At 35.9% G+C, this 17438-nt stretch overlaps 3 protein-coding genes across 6 annotated transcripts; all 3 read left to right on the forward strand.

Moving 5' to 3' along the window:
- Positions 1–1772: 1772 nt before the first annotated feature.
- On the forward strand, positions 1773–5962 carry LOC117920129 (probable protein S-acyltransferase 1). 2 transcript variants are annotated; one of them, XM_034837487.1, is made up of 6 exons: positions 1773–2176; positions 2962–3141; positions 3232–3537; positions 3726–3947; positions 4100–4539; positions 5526–5962. In XM_034837487.1, exons 1-5 carry the CDS (start codon positions 2069–2071, stop codon positions 4535–4537), a joined length of 1254 nt encoding a protein of 417 aa, XP_034693378.1. In that variant the 5' UTR covers positions 1773–2068; the 3' UTR covers positions 4538–4539; positions 5526–5962. The 2 variants fall into 2 exon arrangements, with proteins under 2 accessions (XP_034693378.1, XP_034693379.1); XM_034837488.1 differs by having other exon boundaries at positions 5619–5962.
- Positions 5963–6810: 848 nt separating this feature from the next.
- Positions 6811–14470, forward strand: LOC117919974 (probable protein S-acyltransferase 4). Of its 3 annotated transcripts, none has more exons than XM_034837301.1 (7): positions 6811–7308; positions 7403–7520; positions 8460–8663; positions 9329–9637; positions 10734–10958; positions 12839–13314; positions 14005–14470. In XM_034837301.1, exons 2-6 carry the CDS (start codon positions 7419–7421, stop codon positions 13310–13312), a joined length of 1314 nt encoding a protein of 437 aa, XP_034693192.1. In that variant the 5' UTR covers positions 6811–7308; positions 7403–7418; the 3' UTR covers positions 13313–13314; positions 14005–14470. The 3 variants fall into 3 exon arrangements, with proteins under 3 accessions (XP_034693192.1, XP_034693193.1, XP_034693194.1); XM_034837302.1 differs by having other exon boundaries at positions 6811–7245; XM_034837303.1 differs by having other exon boundaries at positions 6812–7520; positions 8460–8618.
- A 518-nt stretch (positions 14471–14988) lies between these two features.
- Positions 14989–17274, forward strand: LOC117919975 (magnesium-protoporphyrin IX monomethyl ester [oxidative] cyclase, chloroplastic). Its single transcript, XM_034837304.1, has 5 exons — positions 14989–15526; positions 15962–16026; positions 16169–16496; positions 16650–16748; positions 16833–17274. The coding sequence occupies exons 1-5, from the start codon at positions 15071–15073 to the stop codon at positions 17094–17096; spliced, it is 1212 nt and encodes a 403-aa protein (XP_034693195.1). The 5' UTR covers positions 14989–15070; the 3' UTR covers positions 17097–17274.
- The last annotated feature ends 164 nt before the right edge of the window (positions 17275–17438 follow it).

Genomic DNA, 17438 nt, shown 5'->3' on the forward strand with positions numbered 1-17438 from the left:
CTTCAACTCCTCCAAGCTCTTCATGGCCATTCCCAGTAAGTTGTTCCCATCCCTTCTATCAATCTAAGAGGGCATTGCTTGCTGACCTCTACTGCTGAATCCAATCACTTGCTTAGTTGCTTTCCTCTCAAGCTTTCAGAAGGCCAGCCCTTGAATGTTGGGAGAAAGATGGGCACCTTGAGAACCCTTAACGTTTTAATAAAAGCTCAAAGGTTAAAAACTATTCAAGTCCAGAACCCCATTGACCTCCTCTTGAAACAGCAAACAGAGATGGCAGAAGGTTTCCTTTTTCTTCATGTATTCTAACAACAACAGAAGCCTTCCTTAACATCCCATGGCGCCTTAAATTCATAGCTTTGTCATATAATCATAGACCCATTTGAAAAAAGGTTTGTGGGGGGCTTTGTTTTACATATGACCGAACAGAGGGTGGTTCCTTCCAAATTTATGAGACAAATTTTTTGGGTTCATGTAACCAAAATGAGGTAGTAAATGAAAATCCATTTGCATTCGGAAATTAGTAAATGGATGTGGATTATACTTGGATGAATGTAATCTATAAATTCTTGTGATGTTTTATCAATGAAGCCCTGGATTTTGATCCTGAAACTTGGAAGGGGGTTGATGTTGATCTTTGATTTGGTAGTCTCTGGTTTTCATATGATAGTCCATTGAATTGTGGGATTCAATTAAAGAGAGTTGAGATTGGGGCAACAGCCCATTTGCAGTATTGGAAGTTCAATTTGCACAACAAATGTAAAACTTATTTTTATTTTTTTTTAAAATGTCTTAAAGAGAGTGGATCTTAAAATTTCGAAATCTGAATCCATTGAAAATTATGAATTGAACTTGAAGTTGTAATTTTATAATTATAAGAACACAATACAGTTTGAATTTGTACCTTTTTTGTTTACTTTTGTAAGCTACCAACTTCTATTACAATTTATTTTTATTTTTATATTTTTATACCCGAGAAAGTTTCCATGGTGAGGTGGAACCCAAACATCGAGGTGCTGATCATCCCGCAACAACCTTCCATTATAATTTATAACTCATAAATTAGAAGTTTCAACTTTAAGGTGCACTTCTGATTATTATTATATATGATTGCAAATTCAAGTTGCAGTTGTACACCCAAAATGAAAATTATTACAATAGTTATTATTTTACGCTATTAACCCAATCTTGATTGTTGAATTAATAAAGAGATTAAAATATTTGCATTTACATATTAGAGTATGTTTGGAAATTGTTTTAAAATTTAAAATATTTGTATTTTATTTTTAAAGATAGAAAATTGTTTTTCAGATTCCTTGAGGCATTGGAAATCCAGACCAACATAGAAAATCATTAACAAAGTAGTAATTTTTTAATCCAGACCAACTTAGATAATCATTGGCGAAAGTAGTAATTTTTTTTTTGGTTAAAAATTACTTTTTGATAATAAGGTCTTTTCTAAGAATATATTTTAATTATTTTTTGTTATTTCTAGTATCATAAATCTATTTTTGAAAGCCATTATCAAAAATCATTTTTTCAAATTTTGAGAATATTATACAGAGTAGTTTATACTTTTTCACCCTTCACAAGTTACTTAAAAAATAATAAAAATTTAAAAATAAAAGAAAATTTTTTTAAAATAAATAAGAAAAGAAAATGGGACTTATTTGTGAGTGTAGCGAAGGGTATTTTTGACCAAGCATTACTTTTTAAAAAGCCGTTTGTAGGGCCATTGACCGTTGTAGTTTTCGGTTAGAGGTCTGGACAGATATTTTCCATGTGAATATTTTTGGGCAGAAAATATTTTCTCGGGAGATTTCGGTAAATTGTCCGGAAAAAAAAATACAGCCTACCCCACCTTTGGAATTTCTGATTTCCCGCGAGAAACCCGCTCAAATCTATGGCATCCTTGTGAGGGTTACAGGAAAAAAAGGGTGTTAGAGAGATGGGTTTCATTTCCTTGAAAACAACCATGGATTTGATGTATTAGAAAAAAAAAAAAAAAAAAAAAGGGGGTCTAGAAAACGAAGGGGATGCTGCAGATGTGAAAAGAGAATAGAGAAATCATATGACGTGTGGAAACAAGAATCCAAAGTGGGGTTCTTCTTCCTCTGTTGTTGGCATGGCCTCCCTTCCCCAGCCCAAGAGGCTCTATCAAGCTTGGACGGGTCGCAATGTATCTCTCTCTTTCTCTCACTTTGAATTTTCTTTCAATTTTTTTTTTCAAGAACCCAGTGGAAATAAAAGTTATGGGTATTTGTATATTTTCAATTTCCATTTAATTTAACATTCACCCATGTTGTCATTTTCAATGGTTTTTCATTTCAATTCCTTATGGGAAAGGGATATGGTTTGCTAGGTAGAAGCTTAAATTTAGAAATGAAGAATTTGGAATATGGTTTAATGGGGTATGACATGAAATCCTTGGAGGGCTCATGGGTGGGAAATTTAATTGAAAAAAATAAAGCTACTTTGTGAGAAAAAGTGATGGAATACTTGTATTTGTAGGATATTGAAAATTTGGATTTGGAATATTTAGGGTTACACAGATGATGTTGCCCTTGTAGAATAGGGGGCGTTGATGAAAGTATCCCCTTGAAATAATTTTTCATGATTCGGGTGAAAAGGTCGAATTCTTGATCAGAATGAGTTCTCCATAGTGTATTTTGTGGAAAACAGCAACAAGCATGTTGGAATGCTACAATACTCTATGAAATATGGGTTATGCTCTATGAATTTTATTTTCTGTTTTCCCTTTCATATGCTTTTTAGATCATTGAAACCTTTGAATATTTTCGAGGATGATGATGGTTTCTTTTTGATGCGGAACATGCATGAGTGGGATTCACAAACAGACATAATTTTCTCAATTGATTGAAGGGGTTGGCCCAGAGGAGGGTTTTGATTTGTGTTTACTTAAAGATAAGATTTTACATATTTTCTTGTCTTGTTTTTCTCCAGAAATTTCTCTGTGGAGGGAGATTGATCTTTGGCCCAGATGTAGCATCACTATTTTTATCTACACTCCTGATAGGCGTTCCAGGCTTCACATTCTGTATAAAAATGCTAGTAAAAATCAAGAGCGATGATCCCCATTTTAAGTATCCAGTACTGTTTACAGGATTGATCCTCACTTTCCTGGTCAGTGAACTGAAGACTTTCTTGGTAGCACAGGGGGATTTGGTTTCAAAGATTATGATTTAATTTGACTTGAGTTGATGAACAATGTAGGATTTGGCTTTTCTCTATATGACATCGGGTAGGGATCCAGGTATAGTCCCAAGGAACACGCAGCCCCCTGAATCAGACGATGGATTGGATGGAACATCATCCTTGGAATGGATCAATGATGCAACCCCTGAATTGAAGATACCCCGAACAAAGGATGTTTTGATCAATGGCTACATAATAAAAGTGAAGTACTGTGACACTTGCATGATATATCGTCCTCCCCGTGCTTCTCACTGCTCAATCTGCAACAACTGTGTGCAGAAGTTTGATCACCACTGTCCTTGGGTCGGCCAGTGTATTGCTCTGGTAAGCTTTTCCCACGAAGCTTTGTCCTAAACATTAATGGAGCTTTCATTAATCACCCGTATTTATATAAGATTTTCATGTTGTTTATGATACCAAATCAAGGCTGGTTTCTTTTAATCACCCTTTTTTCTGAGCTAAACATTTAGGTATATTCAATAAATGACTTTGTTTCTTGCTTTTGGTTGCAGCGTAATTATCGGTTCTTCATCTTGTTTATATCATTGTCAACTACCTTGTGCATATATGTCTTTGTGTTTTCTTGGATCAATCTTATTCGACAAGAAGGCAACTTATGGAGAGTTATGTCATATGATATCATTTCGGTTATTCTAATAGTATACTGCTTTATAGCAGTATGGTTTGTTGGCGGGCTTACAGTTTTTCATTTCTATCTGATTTGCACCAACCAGGTAACCTTCTTTCTCAACATGCTACTTCCATTATTTAGAAACTAGATGTGGATCCAAACAAGGCCTTATTTGTGTGTTTCTTATTACATTCTGCTTCCTGTCTGTAGTTCTAATTCATACCTAGTCCATTCTGATCTTTGCTATTTTCACAGACAACTTATGAGAATTTCCGGTACCGCTATGATAAGAATAAAAATCCATATAATAAGGGGATACTGAAGAACTTCATAGAATTTGGTTTTGGGAAGATTCCACCTTCAATGTTTAACTTCAGAGAATGGGTGGTGGCTGATGATGATATATTTATGCCATCCATTACTCGAGATTTCAGTGGAGGCACTGTTAGCTTGCAGAAATCTGATGTAGAAGTAGGAAGCCAGTTTAGCAAGGATGGTGATGTGCCAGTTCCACATATTCTGAAGAATTTAGATTACTCTGGGATTGGTGAGGATACACAGAAGAAGGAAGGAAATGGGAATAATGCATTTGATGATCCATTTTTCTTTCCTGATGATTCAGAAGTTAGATACGAGGAAGACTCAAGATTCAATCAGCAACCAAGATACTCACATGGGATCTCCAATGCTTAAAGGTAAGTCTTCTTCTTCACACAGTTCATGGCAGTCTTGCATGAAGTTTGCCTCATTAGCTGATAAACCTTTATTTACTGCAGAATAGTTCTGCAGCTCCTGCTGATGACAAATTAAAAATTTTCCGAACTACCCCCAAAAAATAACCCTGTTTCATAAGTGCAGACTCACCCAAAAGAGAGAAGTTCCCTCGAAGAAAATTAAGATAGGGAGATGAAAAACTAAAAAAAAATTGTGAGTTAAAATACATTTTTTGTCTTAGTCCCCAACACGGGGGAAACTTGGTTGCCAAAACTATTACTCAGACTAAATCTCAGGTTGTAAGAAGTTGAATCTTGAACGAAGATGTGAATAATGAGGTTCATTCATTGCAAGTAGGCCTGGAAATGGCTTTAGAAAAACCACATCTTAGCATAAACTTCATGAAGCACAGGATTGATAATTTGCTTATAGAATTAGTAAAAAAATTTCTGCAAATTGCAGGAAACCATGATGCCAATTTGAAGACATAAATATTGCAATGAACTTTCCATGATTTCACTTTTTGTTCAAATAAGTGGAACTTATGGTTGAACTAACCAAATGCCTTGGATGAGAAGGCAAGAAAAAAAGAAAAGAACAGTATGAGATATCAAGGGGAAAAAATATATATATATATCTGATTGATTGTTTACAGTTTTGAATATTATTATAATATATTAAGATATATGTGGCATGGGTTAAGCATAGTTACACATAGATTAACCAAGTGACCAACAACCCATTGAAGTCTTCCAGCTACTTGGACTTTGATATGAATTAAATACACAAAGAAGTTTCCATATAGGTCTCTTATCTTCAAACTAGTAGTTCTGAAAGACTGGAAACCTGGCTGTAAGACAGGTTTTACAGGCCACCCCACTAGCGAATTTGCGGGTTTTATTACCCTGATTAGTACTAATTGCTCTATACTGGATGGGCTTTCTCTTCCTTACTATTTTTTATACAGGTCTAACCACATAATGTTTCAACCAGTGCATGTACCTCTCCTGGCTGTACTTAATGGATTCATAAGCTTAAACTGTTAATTTGCCAATGCCAGAGGTGGAAATGGAAGCCGGTTAATGCTATAAATCAATCAAAGGCAGTCCCAATGGTGAAAAATGATATGTTGCAACAAGTACTTTGCACATCAGAGGAGTAGCAGGGCAGGGCTTGCAGGAGAATGGAGGTGCTATCGTGCAAAAACATTTGATGGGTTGTGCTGTTTCATTCCCTTTCTGGGCCCTGTATTTTTTGGAACTCAATTTGTAATCTTTTCTCTTTGTTTGGTTAGGAATTTAGAAGGTGTAAAGCTCATGGCCATGGCCATTTTAATATATACACAGTCTGGAAAGTCAATTTGGAAAAGCATCTTGTTCTGCTAATGGAAATGGGTGTTGCCTACAAAAGCATTTTTTTTTTTTTTATGATTAAAAAAAAATTTGATATTGTGTTTAGAATTCTTGTGGCCCTCCTTTAATATGATCATTCACTACCATTTCTAGATTGCAAAGACCAAGCAGATATTGGTCCCCGGAATAAAGAGTTGTTGCTGTTTCTATGAACATTGTTTATTATAGATTCTTCTGATTATTACAACTCACCAAGATTGGACAAAGTCTATATGACCCACTTCATCATCTACCCAGTTGGGGTATCTTAAATTTTACCTTCTCTTCAGTTGAGTGAGGATCAAGGATCAAGGATCAATGCAATGCAAGATATGTCGATATTGTTCATGAGTTCATCGGGATTCACTTCAATATCATGTGTAGTGACCTATTCTAGGCTTCTAGGATATCGAATTTGTACCTGTCAAATATTTAATTTCAATTCTTGAAAGTGCATAATGAAATCTAGTCCATTAAAGAATAGTATAAATATACGAGGTTAAGGTATTAAAAAGGAACTAGACTAAAGTAAAAAACAAAGAAACCGGATTTGGGTACAAAATAATGGAACCAAAAATCTAAATGTATAATAACTTGATTTTTGGTCTATATGTATAATAATTTATTTCTAGAAATTAATATTAATTTCCAATAAATTCTTAAAAGAATAAACTCCTAAATGGTAACACTACATCCGTTACATTTCAGGAATTCATTACTAAAAATATTTTCTCCATTTCCAAATTTACATGCTTGACAGAAGGGTCACTTGGGACTTGGAGTGAGTCTGCAACAATACCCTGTTTCATATCTTGATGAATTTCAACTCTCAGCCAAAAAGAACTAAAATCCCACCAAAACATTCGCAATTCTACAAGGAAAAACGGGATATACTTGTTCAATAGATCATTGTGATTTATTCACCAGCAAGGAAGCCTTATCTCAGGGATGTAACAACTACCCAAGAAAAGGAATTTCTGAAAATGAGTTCAAGAAAAGGCATATACTCTTGCGGTCTGGTACCAACAGAGAAGGAAACAAAAAAAGGGGGGCACGGGCATGAGGGGAAGGAGGAAAGAGAGAAGAAAGGAAACCGCGTGGAGACAAATTCAAAAGGGAGAGAATAGGGGATGTGAGTAGTTGTGAGTTGTGAGTTGTGACAGCACGTTAGCTGTGTATGAAAATGAAAATATTGTTATAATATTGCCCGCGATAAAGGCGCTTCAAAATTGAAACATCCGCCGAGCCCATCGTTGCCATATGCCACCCCACACAGAGAGAGATAAACAAAGAATGGTGACTTCCTTTGTTTAATCCGTCTCACAAAATTCTCCTCACAGAGGCATTGGCCTCTTCTGGGTGTGTTGTTGTTGCTTGCCTATGCCATCCACTGTTCATGGGTTATGCAGAGGATGATCTGAAATCATTATTTTTCTTGTGATTTGTTGTGAAGGAAAGCAAGAAAAGAAATGATTGGGAGCACAGATCCTAATCTGGGTAGTCCTTGTTCCTCCAAAGCCGCAGACCGGAGCAAGCCCAAGAGGCTGTATCAAGTCTGGAAGGGGGCCAACGTGAGTGTCTCTCTTGATTCGGTCCTTGTGATGGGATTGCATGATCGTTAATTCAATTGGGTGTCTCTTATTTTTCTTATTTTGATTCTGCTTCTGATCATTGAATGGTTCTTAGTGGTGGATTGGGTATATAGGGGTGAACTCATCATATATAGTATGCTTTCAAACTTTTGAATTGTATATAGTTGTGGGTGTGACGGGTCTTGTGTGTCATTTTTTTTTTTTCAAAAAAAAAAATTATTATGTTTTTCCTCTGCTTTTCATTTGTGTGGGATGCAATCTTGAACTAAAATTTGTAATTTCTGAGAACAAAAATGGGTTTTGCATTTCTAGGTAAAGTTGGCTTTGGCAATCACTGGGCTTGTTTGTTTGATTGATTTCAGAGTTATGAGAGTGAATGTTTCAATCAGATTCCCTATTATTAGATAATTAACTTCTCCTTGCTAATGAAAATATGATATCTTAAGTTACTTCCTCTTTGTATCAGTCTGATTTCTATGGATGCAGGAAGGAGGAAAAAAAAAAAAGAGAACATGTAAGTTTTGACCTAGATAGAGCAGACTGGCAAGCCAGCTGGTATGGGAAATCCTTAGGTAGCTAAGATGAGTTGATATGAATTTGTTGACCACTATATGAGACCTAGCTCATCTGACTAGTGTGTGTGATGACATTCCATGGAAAAAAAGGTTTTTCATATGACTAAATTCCATTTCTTGGCATGATGATCAGCAAGCGTCTTCTTGGTGTGTTTGAGGAGATTGTTTACTGTGATTAAGACTTAAAATCAAGTTGTTTGCTTTTCATATGAGGATTTTTCATTTTGTTGATTTTATGATTCTGCTATTGGATATGTTTAAATTGGTTGAAAGAAAACTTAAAATCTGGAATTAGTATGGCATGCTTGTGCTGACAAAGAGTGTTTTTTTAATGTATTGCCAGAGATTTTTCTGTGGTGGAAGATTGATCTTTGGTCCTGATGTGGCATCCCTCTTTTTGTCCACACTTCTAATTGCGGGCCCTGGAATAGGTTTTTGTATAAAAATCCATTACAAGATCAAAGAAGATGATGATTATGGTCGAAGGTTCGCACATTACGTTGTATGGTATTCTATAATGGCTGTGGGAGCATTTCTCACTATGTTGGTCAGTAATGTTTTTCCTTGTGTCCATCTGCAGTTATTACATCCCAGACAAAAAAAGAAGAAGAATTTCCATTAGAAGTAAATTATAAAAAATGTTCCCCAGGTCAAATGACCTCTATATATTCAGTTTCTGCACTACATCATAACCCCTCTTTGATAAAGCTCAACATGGAATATTTCACAATGCTTTGCTCATAGATCATTATTACTTGGGTGGGAGGCAGTCCTATACATCTTAACAGGTGAAAGGCAATTAAGCATCAAGGCTGTTTGAAAACCAAATAGAAATGAAATATTTACTATAGCCTTAGAAATGAGTATTTTTCCTGTATGCATAAGTTTGAAATTGATGATTTTAAGATATGATGCCATTAATTTGGCAGGTTGTTTTTGTATAGGCTCCATTTTTTGTTCTTTGGTAATGGTTCCATTCTGACATGTGGTTTGTCCATCAAACTCCACACAAACCAAAAATGAAAATGATTGCATTTCCATGTGAGTGTTCAATTGTTCCCTAACTGGTGGTTTCTGGAAACCATATTTTGTTTTGTAATTACTCAGTTCCATGACCTATGGGAGATAAGATGAAATATGTAGACCTAAACTCAAAGTTTATTCTTGAAAATGTAGATTTAATCTGATGTATGAATCGATATTTTTATGCAGGATTTAATGTTTCTCTTTGTGACATCCAGTAGAGATCCTGGAATAGTCCCTAGAAACTCAAAGCCTCCTGAATTAGATGAAGCATTTGATGTAACAACCCCATCTATGGAGTGGGTCAATGGTAGAACCCCTCATTTGAAACTACCTCGAACAAAGGATGTTCCAGTGAATGGCCACATAGTGAAAGTGAAGTACTGTGACACTTGTTTGCTTTATCGTCCTCCTCGTGTTTCTCACTGCTCAATCTGCAACAACTGTGTTCAAAGATTTGATCATCACTGTCCATGGGTTGGTCAATGCATTGGAATAGTAAGTTTTTTTTTTTTTTTTGTACATCTTAATCTTATATGTGTGTGTATGCACATTGACTTGTATCCACCTAGTACCCAAATCTAGTATATCTGATCGTTGCTGGTTCAAATTTGGATATGCCCTTTTGAAAAAAAAAACCAAGCAAGAAATAATGGATTTGTAAAAGGTACTTTTAGAAAGTAATCCTAACCATGCAAATCCTTGGATCAGATTGAACTGAATCAATATACCATATATTTATATCAGAACTTGGATATATCTGGATTTGGTCTTAATACAATCCACTTGAAGGAATAAGCTAGATGTGGCCACTTAGAAAGGTTGATAACAATCCAGTTATAGCAATCTGCTTTCAAAAGTTTGCTCAATATTCATATCCTTTGGACGAATTAACTGTTTCAACTCTACATCTTCAGGAACTATGCTGAGGCCTCTTTTTTACCATTTTTAGATGTTCATTTTCATTTAGTAATGAGATGCTGTTTGTTCTTTTTCTTTGATGTCTTTTATCTGTGAAGATCCTAGTTACATAATTATGATGCCCTGACTATGAAAACTTGTTAATTGTATGACTAGTATAATAACTTTGAGTGCAAAGTTCAAATTTCTGTGAGGACTTCGATTATTCATCTAGAGTAGCTTGCAAAACTAGGTTGTAGATTAAAAATGTTATTGTTTTTTAATTTTTTTTCTGGAAGATGATAGGATGATGGAGAAATAAATACATCTAGAATAAATATTATTTTTGGTATTTCCCTTCTCCTATATGCATAAAGTATTTGGACTAGAAATGAACTGCTTCTATTTTGATATCCATATTATTGAAATATCAGGTTCATCATGCAATATGGTATCATTACCAAAATGATAATAAATAGCAGGTAGGTGTTCACTTATTGAAAATCCTAAAATGGTCTCATTTAAATGCTCAGAGAAACAAAATTCTATGAACTGACTACAGTGATTTTCGATACTATGAATGAGAAGATTGATAGTCAATTTCAATTTGTGTCCAAATGCCTCATATATTATTCTTGTTTTCTTGGTAGAAGCTAACACAGCTCTTGTGTGGTGATCTCTTATCTGACCGCAGCGCAACTATCGGTTCTTCTTCATGTTTATATCAACATCAACCATCCTGTGCTTATATGTCTTTACATTTTCCTGGATCATCATTATTCAAGGAAAGGGCGATGATATTTTGAAGGCTATGGGAAATGACTTCTTGTCAGATTTTCTCATTGTGTACTGCTTCGTGGTCATCTGGTTCGTTGGTGGCCTTACAGTTTTCCATTCCTATCTGATTTGCACGAACCAGGTGATCTTCTTTCTCCTCAAAACTTATAAAAACATTAATATATTAAAGATTTGTATATCTCCAGACAAAAATGTATAGAAACATTAAGATATTAAAGATCCTGATGATATCTGGTACTAATAATATGTTGTGTATCTTTCAACATATAGAGTTCTGCCAATTTTATGAATACTATGTTTTTCCTCCTGTATTATTTTATTTGATATGCAATATATTAACTAAGCCATGACATTGGTGAGAATATTTTGATATCTAAAGGTTTTAGGATATGCAGAATTAACACACAATGTATGTAATGTAGCTTCTGTAACACTAGGTAAAATAGGTGACAAGGAAAATGGACAGAAAAGGACATTTTGTCGTCGTGAGTCTAATATTTATTGGCAAGGAAGATTGAAAAGAACATTGCTGATGGCATTAGAGTGGGTGGTGGAGCGGAGAACTACTCCTTGGGTGTTGCATGAGGCTAGCAGATTTTATGGTGCTGATTTTTTTTGGATAAGAATTGGGATCAATGAAAAAAAAATCATAATAACTGAAATGAGGATGATGAGATGGATATTAAAGATAGAATAAGAACTGAATGCATGCATTCATGAGACAAAGACAAATGCATTCACCTGTGAGGAGAATTGTGACATGTCTCAAGTTAATGGAGAAAAGACATGGAGGCATATGCTTCAGTCAGTTAGGATTTAAGGCCTTGTTAAGTTGACTGGATGGAAATTGCAATGCATTGTGTATTGTTGTTTTCTTTTTCCTTTTTTATTTTTTCTATTCCCGAATCTTCAATAGCTGTATAATTCAATTTCCAGTGGTGATAACACTGATCTTTTAGATGAAGTTTCTTCTTCCTTCTAGCTTGTTGTGATTAATATCCCTCATAAATTCACCCCCTGGGGTGTAACTCAGTGGTAGTGGCCTCGGGCAATGAACAAGAGGTCCAAAGTTCAAGTCCCCCTGGTATTCGTGTGTAGGTTGATGAGCCTGGGTGGAGGGGCAGGCCCATATCACCCAAGGTTTGCGTCAGTATTTACCTAAAATTTGTTAATAAATGTTTGTCCTTATAATGAAATTCTTTAGATTTCTTATTGTAAACTCCTACTGTATGATTCCTTCTCAGGTTTGGAAGTAAAGCAAGGATAGTTTTAGTTTAATTAATACTTATGACTTTTAAAATTTTTTTGTCTATGATCAATCAGGATGGTAAACTTCTTGAATAGGTTAATTTTTTATTGCATTGTACCATGTTTTATTTGGATGTTCTGAGCATGGTTTTAAATATTATTTAATATGACGCCTCTAGACAGGATTGATAGATATTTATGTCTGTCTTATGTGGAAAAGAAAAGATAAAACATCGATGGATGTATTAAACTATTAATAAACAAATTTTGGCACATAATTAACAGAGCAATAACTCAATGAACTCAATTGGAAAAGGATTTATTTGAGGATAATTTATTTTAACATTTTTATGGAAATTCCAAAAAATGGAAAATGTTGAAGCAATAAGTTTGGAGGGGTGACATGGATAATGTTACTTAAAAGGACACATGACATTGATGTAATGGTACTCTGATGCTGCTTTTATAGTTTCAATATTAAGGCAATTGACATATTTATTTACCCCTTTTTTGCATTGAAATGACTGAAATGACATCAGCACTATGATATGACATTGATAGCATTAGCACCCAATGTGATTGTTCTCTGTTGATATAGAGGTGTTATCTTCTGATTGAATGATTTCCTTGACTCTTTAGTTCATCATCCGGGCATGCATGTTTATGCGGCTGCACTATGTATTTGCTTCCTTTTTCCCCTTGTAGAAGTAATGAATTCTAACGGTTGACTTTTTTATCCTTGCTTTGATGCAGACAACGTATGAAAACTTCCGGTATCGATATGATAAGAAGGAGAACCCATATAGTAAAGGGATTATAAAGAATCTCAAAGAAACTTTTCTCTCTAAGATTCCACCTTCAATGAATGATTTTCGATCATTAGAGCAGGAATCCGAACCTATGGTGGTTGAATCTATGACTTCCAATCCTGAGGGAGGCATCATGAATTTGAAAGAGAAAATCGACATAGAAATGGGAGCTAAGCTTGCAGAAGAAAATGGGTTTCGACTTCCTGAAATTTTGAGAAATTTGGATTATGATGGTGTGGATGATAATTTGAAAAGCAGGGATGAAGAAGGAAGAATTTCTTTTGACCCGTATTTTTCTGCTGAACAAGACGAAGCAATACTACATGTGCAAAGCTCTGTTGTTGAGGATGACACTAAAACAGACAAAAAGGTTGATGAAGGAAGTATCTCCATACCAAGCACAACAACTCAACTATAGAGGTATTCGTCTTCCCTTTAAGGTATTCTAAAGCACATGTTAGTTTCATGGGCTCACTAGTATGTATTGGAACTGTTGAACAAACAACATGAAGAGGCTCGTCACTAATTGTGAAAAAATTTCTGAGTTGTCACCTTAACCTCAAGGTGGATAGCTCATTTGCAGCATGCAATAGAAACAGTTAAATATAAAGTTTTAGTTACAGATCAAGCTACTTCCTGTTGAAAGGTCAGAATGCAACTGGACTGGTACAAACTCTGTTTATGAATTTACATTTGCTTATAGTGTAACTCTAACAAAGTAGTTTGAGCGGTTGGTTGCTGCACATCAAGTGTTCATCATGCTCCTAATAACTCACATGTAGAGGCATCCAACAAGGGTAATAACAGACACTTAAAAATCTGAAAATTATCTGCTAATTTTATTCATAGGCTCATCTGAAAGCCATGAACAAGTGGAAAAAATAAAAATAAAAATTGAACTTGGCTTCCAAAGAAGCCTTGGATCTTTTGGTTAAGTGCTCACACTTGGTGAATTTACTTTGTTATTTTGGCAAAGGTCTCCCACAACAACAATTTTTCCTCATTGCTATTTTTATTTGGGGGTTGAAGGTGATGTTGGTCTGAAATTTCAATTTAGAAATGATTCTATCATTTACATTACTAGTCGGAATGACGTATCTTCTGTGACAGGTTTGGCTGCCTGAATATCTCTTCTGTGGGCATTATGGATGTGTGTTGTTTCTGCAATGGCAGCATTCGGTCATCTTGAGAAGAGGCTTTAAGTCAATTTCCAAATACAGAGGCTGAATGCAAATTCAATGGTGTTGAAGAGATAGATCAAATACACTTTCTGCTGTTCATTTTTAAAGTAGACTCATATTTGCTGTAACTGTATGTGGTAAATGTGGCATCATGTTCAGAATAATGCAGAAACAGGCAATGAAACAAACCATGAAACAAAGATGTTGCAGCCCCCCCATAAGAGTGAAATTGTCAATAGGGTGTGTTGTAGCTTCCCTTTTTCTCGTTAGTCATTTTGATTCAGCATTTTCTATTTATTTAGTTAGGAATTGTATAGTATTTGAAACCAACAGATATTTCAGAACAAGCTTGATTTGGATCATTTCTGTGAAATGCCCTTTTTTTCTTCCTCTTACTGTTGCTTGTTCATCATGGAATCTGTCTAAATGTGGTCTCCAGGAAAAAGAAAAAAATCATTCCCACCTCCTAAATGGACTCAGAACCAACCTACCGGCTAAAAAACTATGGGTTGGTTTGGCAAAGAAAAAAAATCATTTAACACAACCCACTTTTTTGATGCATTTCATCAATATTTTCATTGAACCTGTCTGACAATTTCTCAAGGAATTTGTGCCATTTTTATTTATTTATTTTGGAAGAAAAAGGACAGCCACAAATTGATAATTAGGGTTTATGGGGCAAGGCAAATAAATGGAAAGGAAATATGAAATATCTACAAAATGTGAATCGAGAATTTGAGAATCCACTGTCATGAAAGGAAGACCACATGTTCTAGCCAGGGTGGCATTTTTCACAACCAACCATGTCATCTGCCACATGGCAGATTCCCATTTAATCTCAGGGATTTCATTGGATGAGATTAGATTCAATCACTATCTTTCAACTATATAAACCACACCTTATCTCAAGGTCCCATACTCGAGTTGTGTCACTACTCACCACCTCCTCCTCCTCACCACTACCACTATCACTGCCCATTGCAGTGTGGTGAAAAATGATGGCAGCAGAGATGGCACTTGTGAAACCCATCTCCAAGTTCAGCACTTCTACCCCAAACCCAAGAGCACCATACTCCAAGGTGTTCAGGATCAGCATGTCTGCGACTTCACAGCCCAGCACAGGCAAGAGGCCCTCAAAGAAAGCAGCCAAAACAGCAATCAAGGAGACCCTCCTCACGCCCAGGTTCTACACCACTGACTTTGATGAGATGGAGACCCTTTTCAACACTGAGATCAACAAGAACCTCAACCAGACTGAGTTTGAAGCCCTGCTGCAAGAGTTCAAGACTGACTACAACCAGACCCATTTTGTTAGGAACAAGGAGTTCAAGGAGGCTGCTGATAAAATTCAGGGTCCCCTCAGGCAGATCTTTGTGGAGTTCTTGGAGAGGTCTTGCACTGCTGAGTTCTCTGGGTTTCTTCTCTACAAGGAGCTTGGACGAAGGCTTAAGGTATGGCTTTCTTTATTCCTTCAATTGATTTCTAATACAGCCATGCTCCTGGGTTTTGTTTTTTCAATGTTTATGCCTCTATATGCAGCTGAATTTTCAATTTTTGTTCTCGTCTTTGTCAATTTGGCTCATTTGGCCCAACTGTTTGTGAAAATCATTGCTTGAATCATCTAATGTTTCCCTGGATAACTGAATTTTGGCAACCCATCTTTTTTTCATTTTTCTTTTGAAGAGTCTAACTGTAAATTCCAACTGGGTCTTTGGTGGACTCAATTATTGAATTGTGGAAGAAATGGGGTTAATTATTTCCACCCAAATGATCATAATTCCATTCCAATGCTAAACCCTTTCCAATTAATTAAAACTATTGCCAGATTTATATGGATATGACAAACTGGGAAAGTGACCTGATGGGCATTTCTATTGATACTGCAGAAAACCAATCCAGTGGTAGCTGAGATTTTCTCTCTTATGTCCAGAGATGAAGCCAGGCATGCTGGGTATGCAAACAACTCTCTGCCCTTCTCCCTTCCTCACTCATGGTCATATGCATCATATTTTGCAGAACAAGTAACACAGCTGTTGAGTTTTATAGCTTTTAACTGAAAAGTCTGAAATAAACTTCATGTTCTGCTGTTGCAGATTTCTGAACAAAGGTTTATCTGATTTCAATTTGGCTTTGGACTTGGGGTTCCTCACAAAGGCTAGAAAGTACACCTTTTTTAAGCCCAAGTTCATCTTCTATGCAACATATTTGTCTGAGAAAATTGGATATTGGAGATACATTACCATATACAGACATCTCAAGGAAAATCCTGAGTACCAACTGTATCCCATTTTCAAGTATTTTGAGAACTGGTGCCAAGATGAGAACAGGCATGGTGATTTCTTCTCTGCATTGATGAAGGCACAACCCCAGTTCCTCAATGATTGGAAGGCAAAGTTGTGGGCTCGATTCTTCTGCCTATCGGTAATTATAATATAATAAGATTCTACATTCAATTGTATACTAGATTGCAAATATTATCTTAATTTTTTACCCTAGTGTGTTTAAATCTTCGGCTTCTCGAGAACCTCTGGGATTCCTCTGGTCCTCTTATGACTTCCCAAATTTGTCTTGCAGGTTTATGTAACAATGTACCTCAATGATTGCCAGCGTACGGATTTCTATGAAGGAATTGGGCTCAACACAAAAGAATTTGACATGCATGTGATCATAGAGGTGAGCCTGCATATTCATGCCCTCGAGCTCTTTCCATGTTATAAGTAATGATCTGAGTCATGCTTCTGAAATTTTGCTTTGCAGACCAACCGCACGACTGCCAGGATCTTCCCTGCTGTGCTGGATGTTGAGAACCCAGAGTTCAAGAGGAAGTTGGACAGGATGGTGGAGATCAACCAGCAGCTGATTGCAGTTGGGGAGAGCGACGACATTCCTGTGGTGAAGAACCTAAAGAAGATCCCACTTATTGCAGGATTGGCTTCAGAGATATTGGCCGCATATCTCATGCCTCCTGTTGAGTCTGGATCTGTTGATTTTGCTGAGTTTGAACCACAACTTGTTTACTGATTGTTATTTTTTGTACAAGTATCATATCATTACCTTTCATGTTTAGCTTAGCTCTGCTGTCAGCTAATGTGTGGAAGTGAGGGAACATTGATATGAAGAGGATCATCCCTTGTACTTCTTGTAATGATATAACAATTTATTTCAGTGCATCCACTCAATCATATATCTTTTCATACCATGACTGAATACTACTACTAAACTTGTTTTTTTGATCTGCAAATTTCAGGGTCCATACCTTTTCTTTTCTGGGTTCAATCTGAACTTGTCCCAGTTTCCATGTAATTGAAGTTTGGGCATACATGTTTCAGTATCTTTTACTTGCTCTCTCATACTCTCTTGAAT

This window comes from Vitis riparia, chromosome 8 (genome assembly GCF_004353265.1).
Source record: "Vitis riparia cultivar Riparia Gloire de Montpellier isolate 1030 chromosome 8, EGFV_Vit.rip_1.0, whole genome shotgun sequence".
Lineage (NCBI taxonomy): Eukaryota > Viridiplantae > Streptophyta > Magnoliopsida > Vitales > Vitaceae > Vitis > Vitis riparia.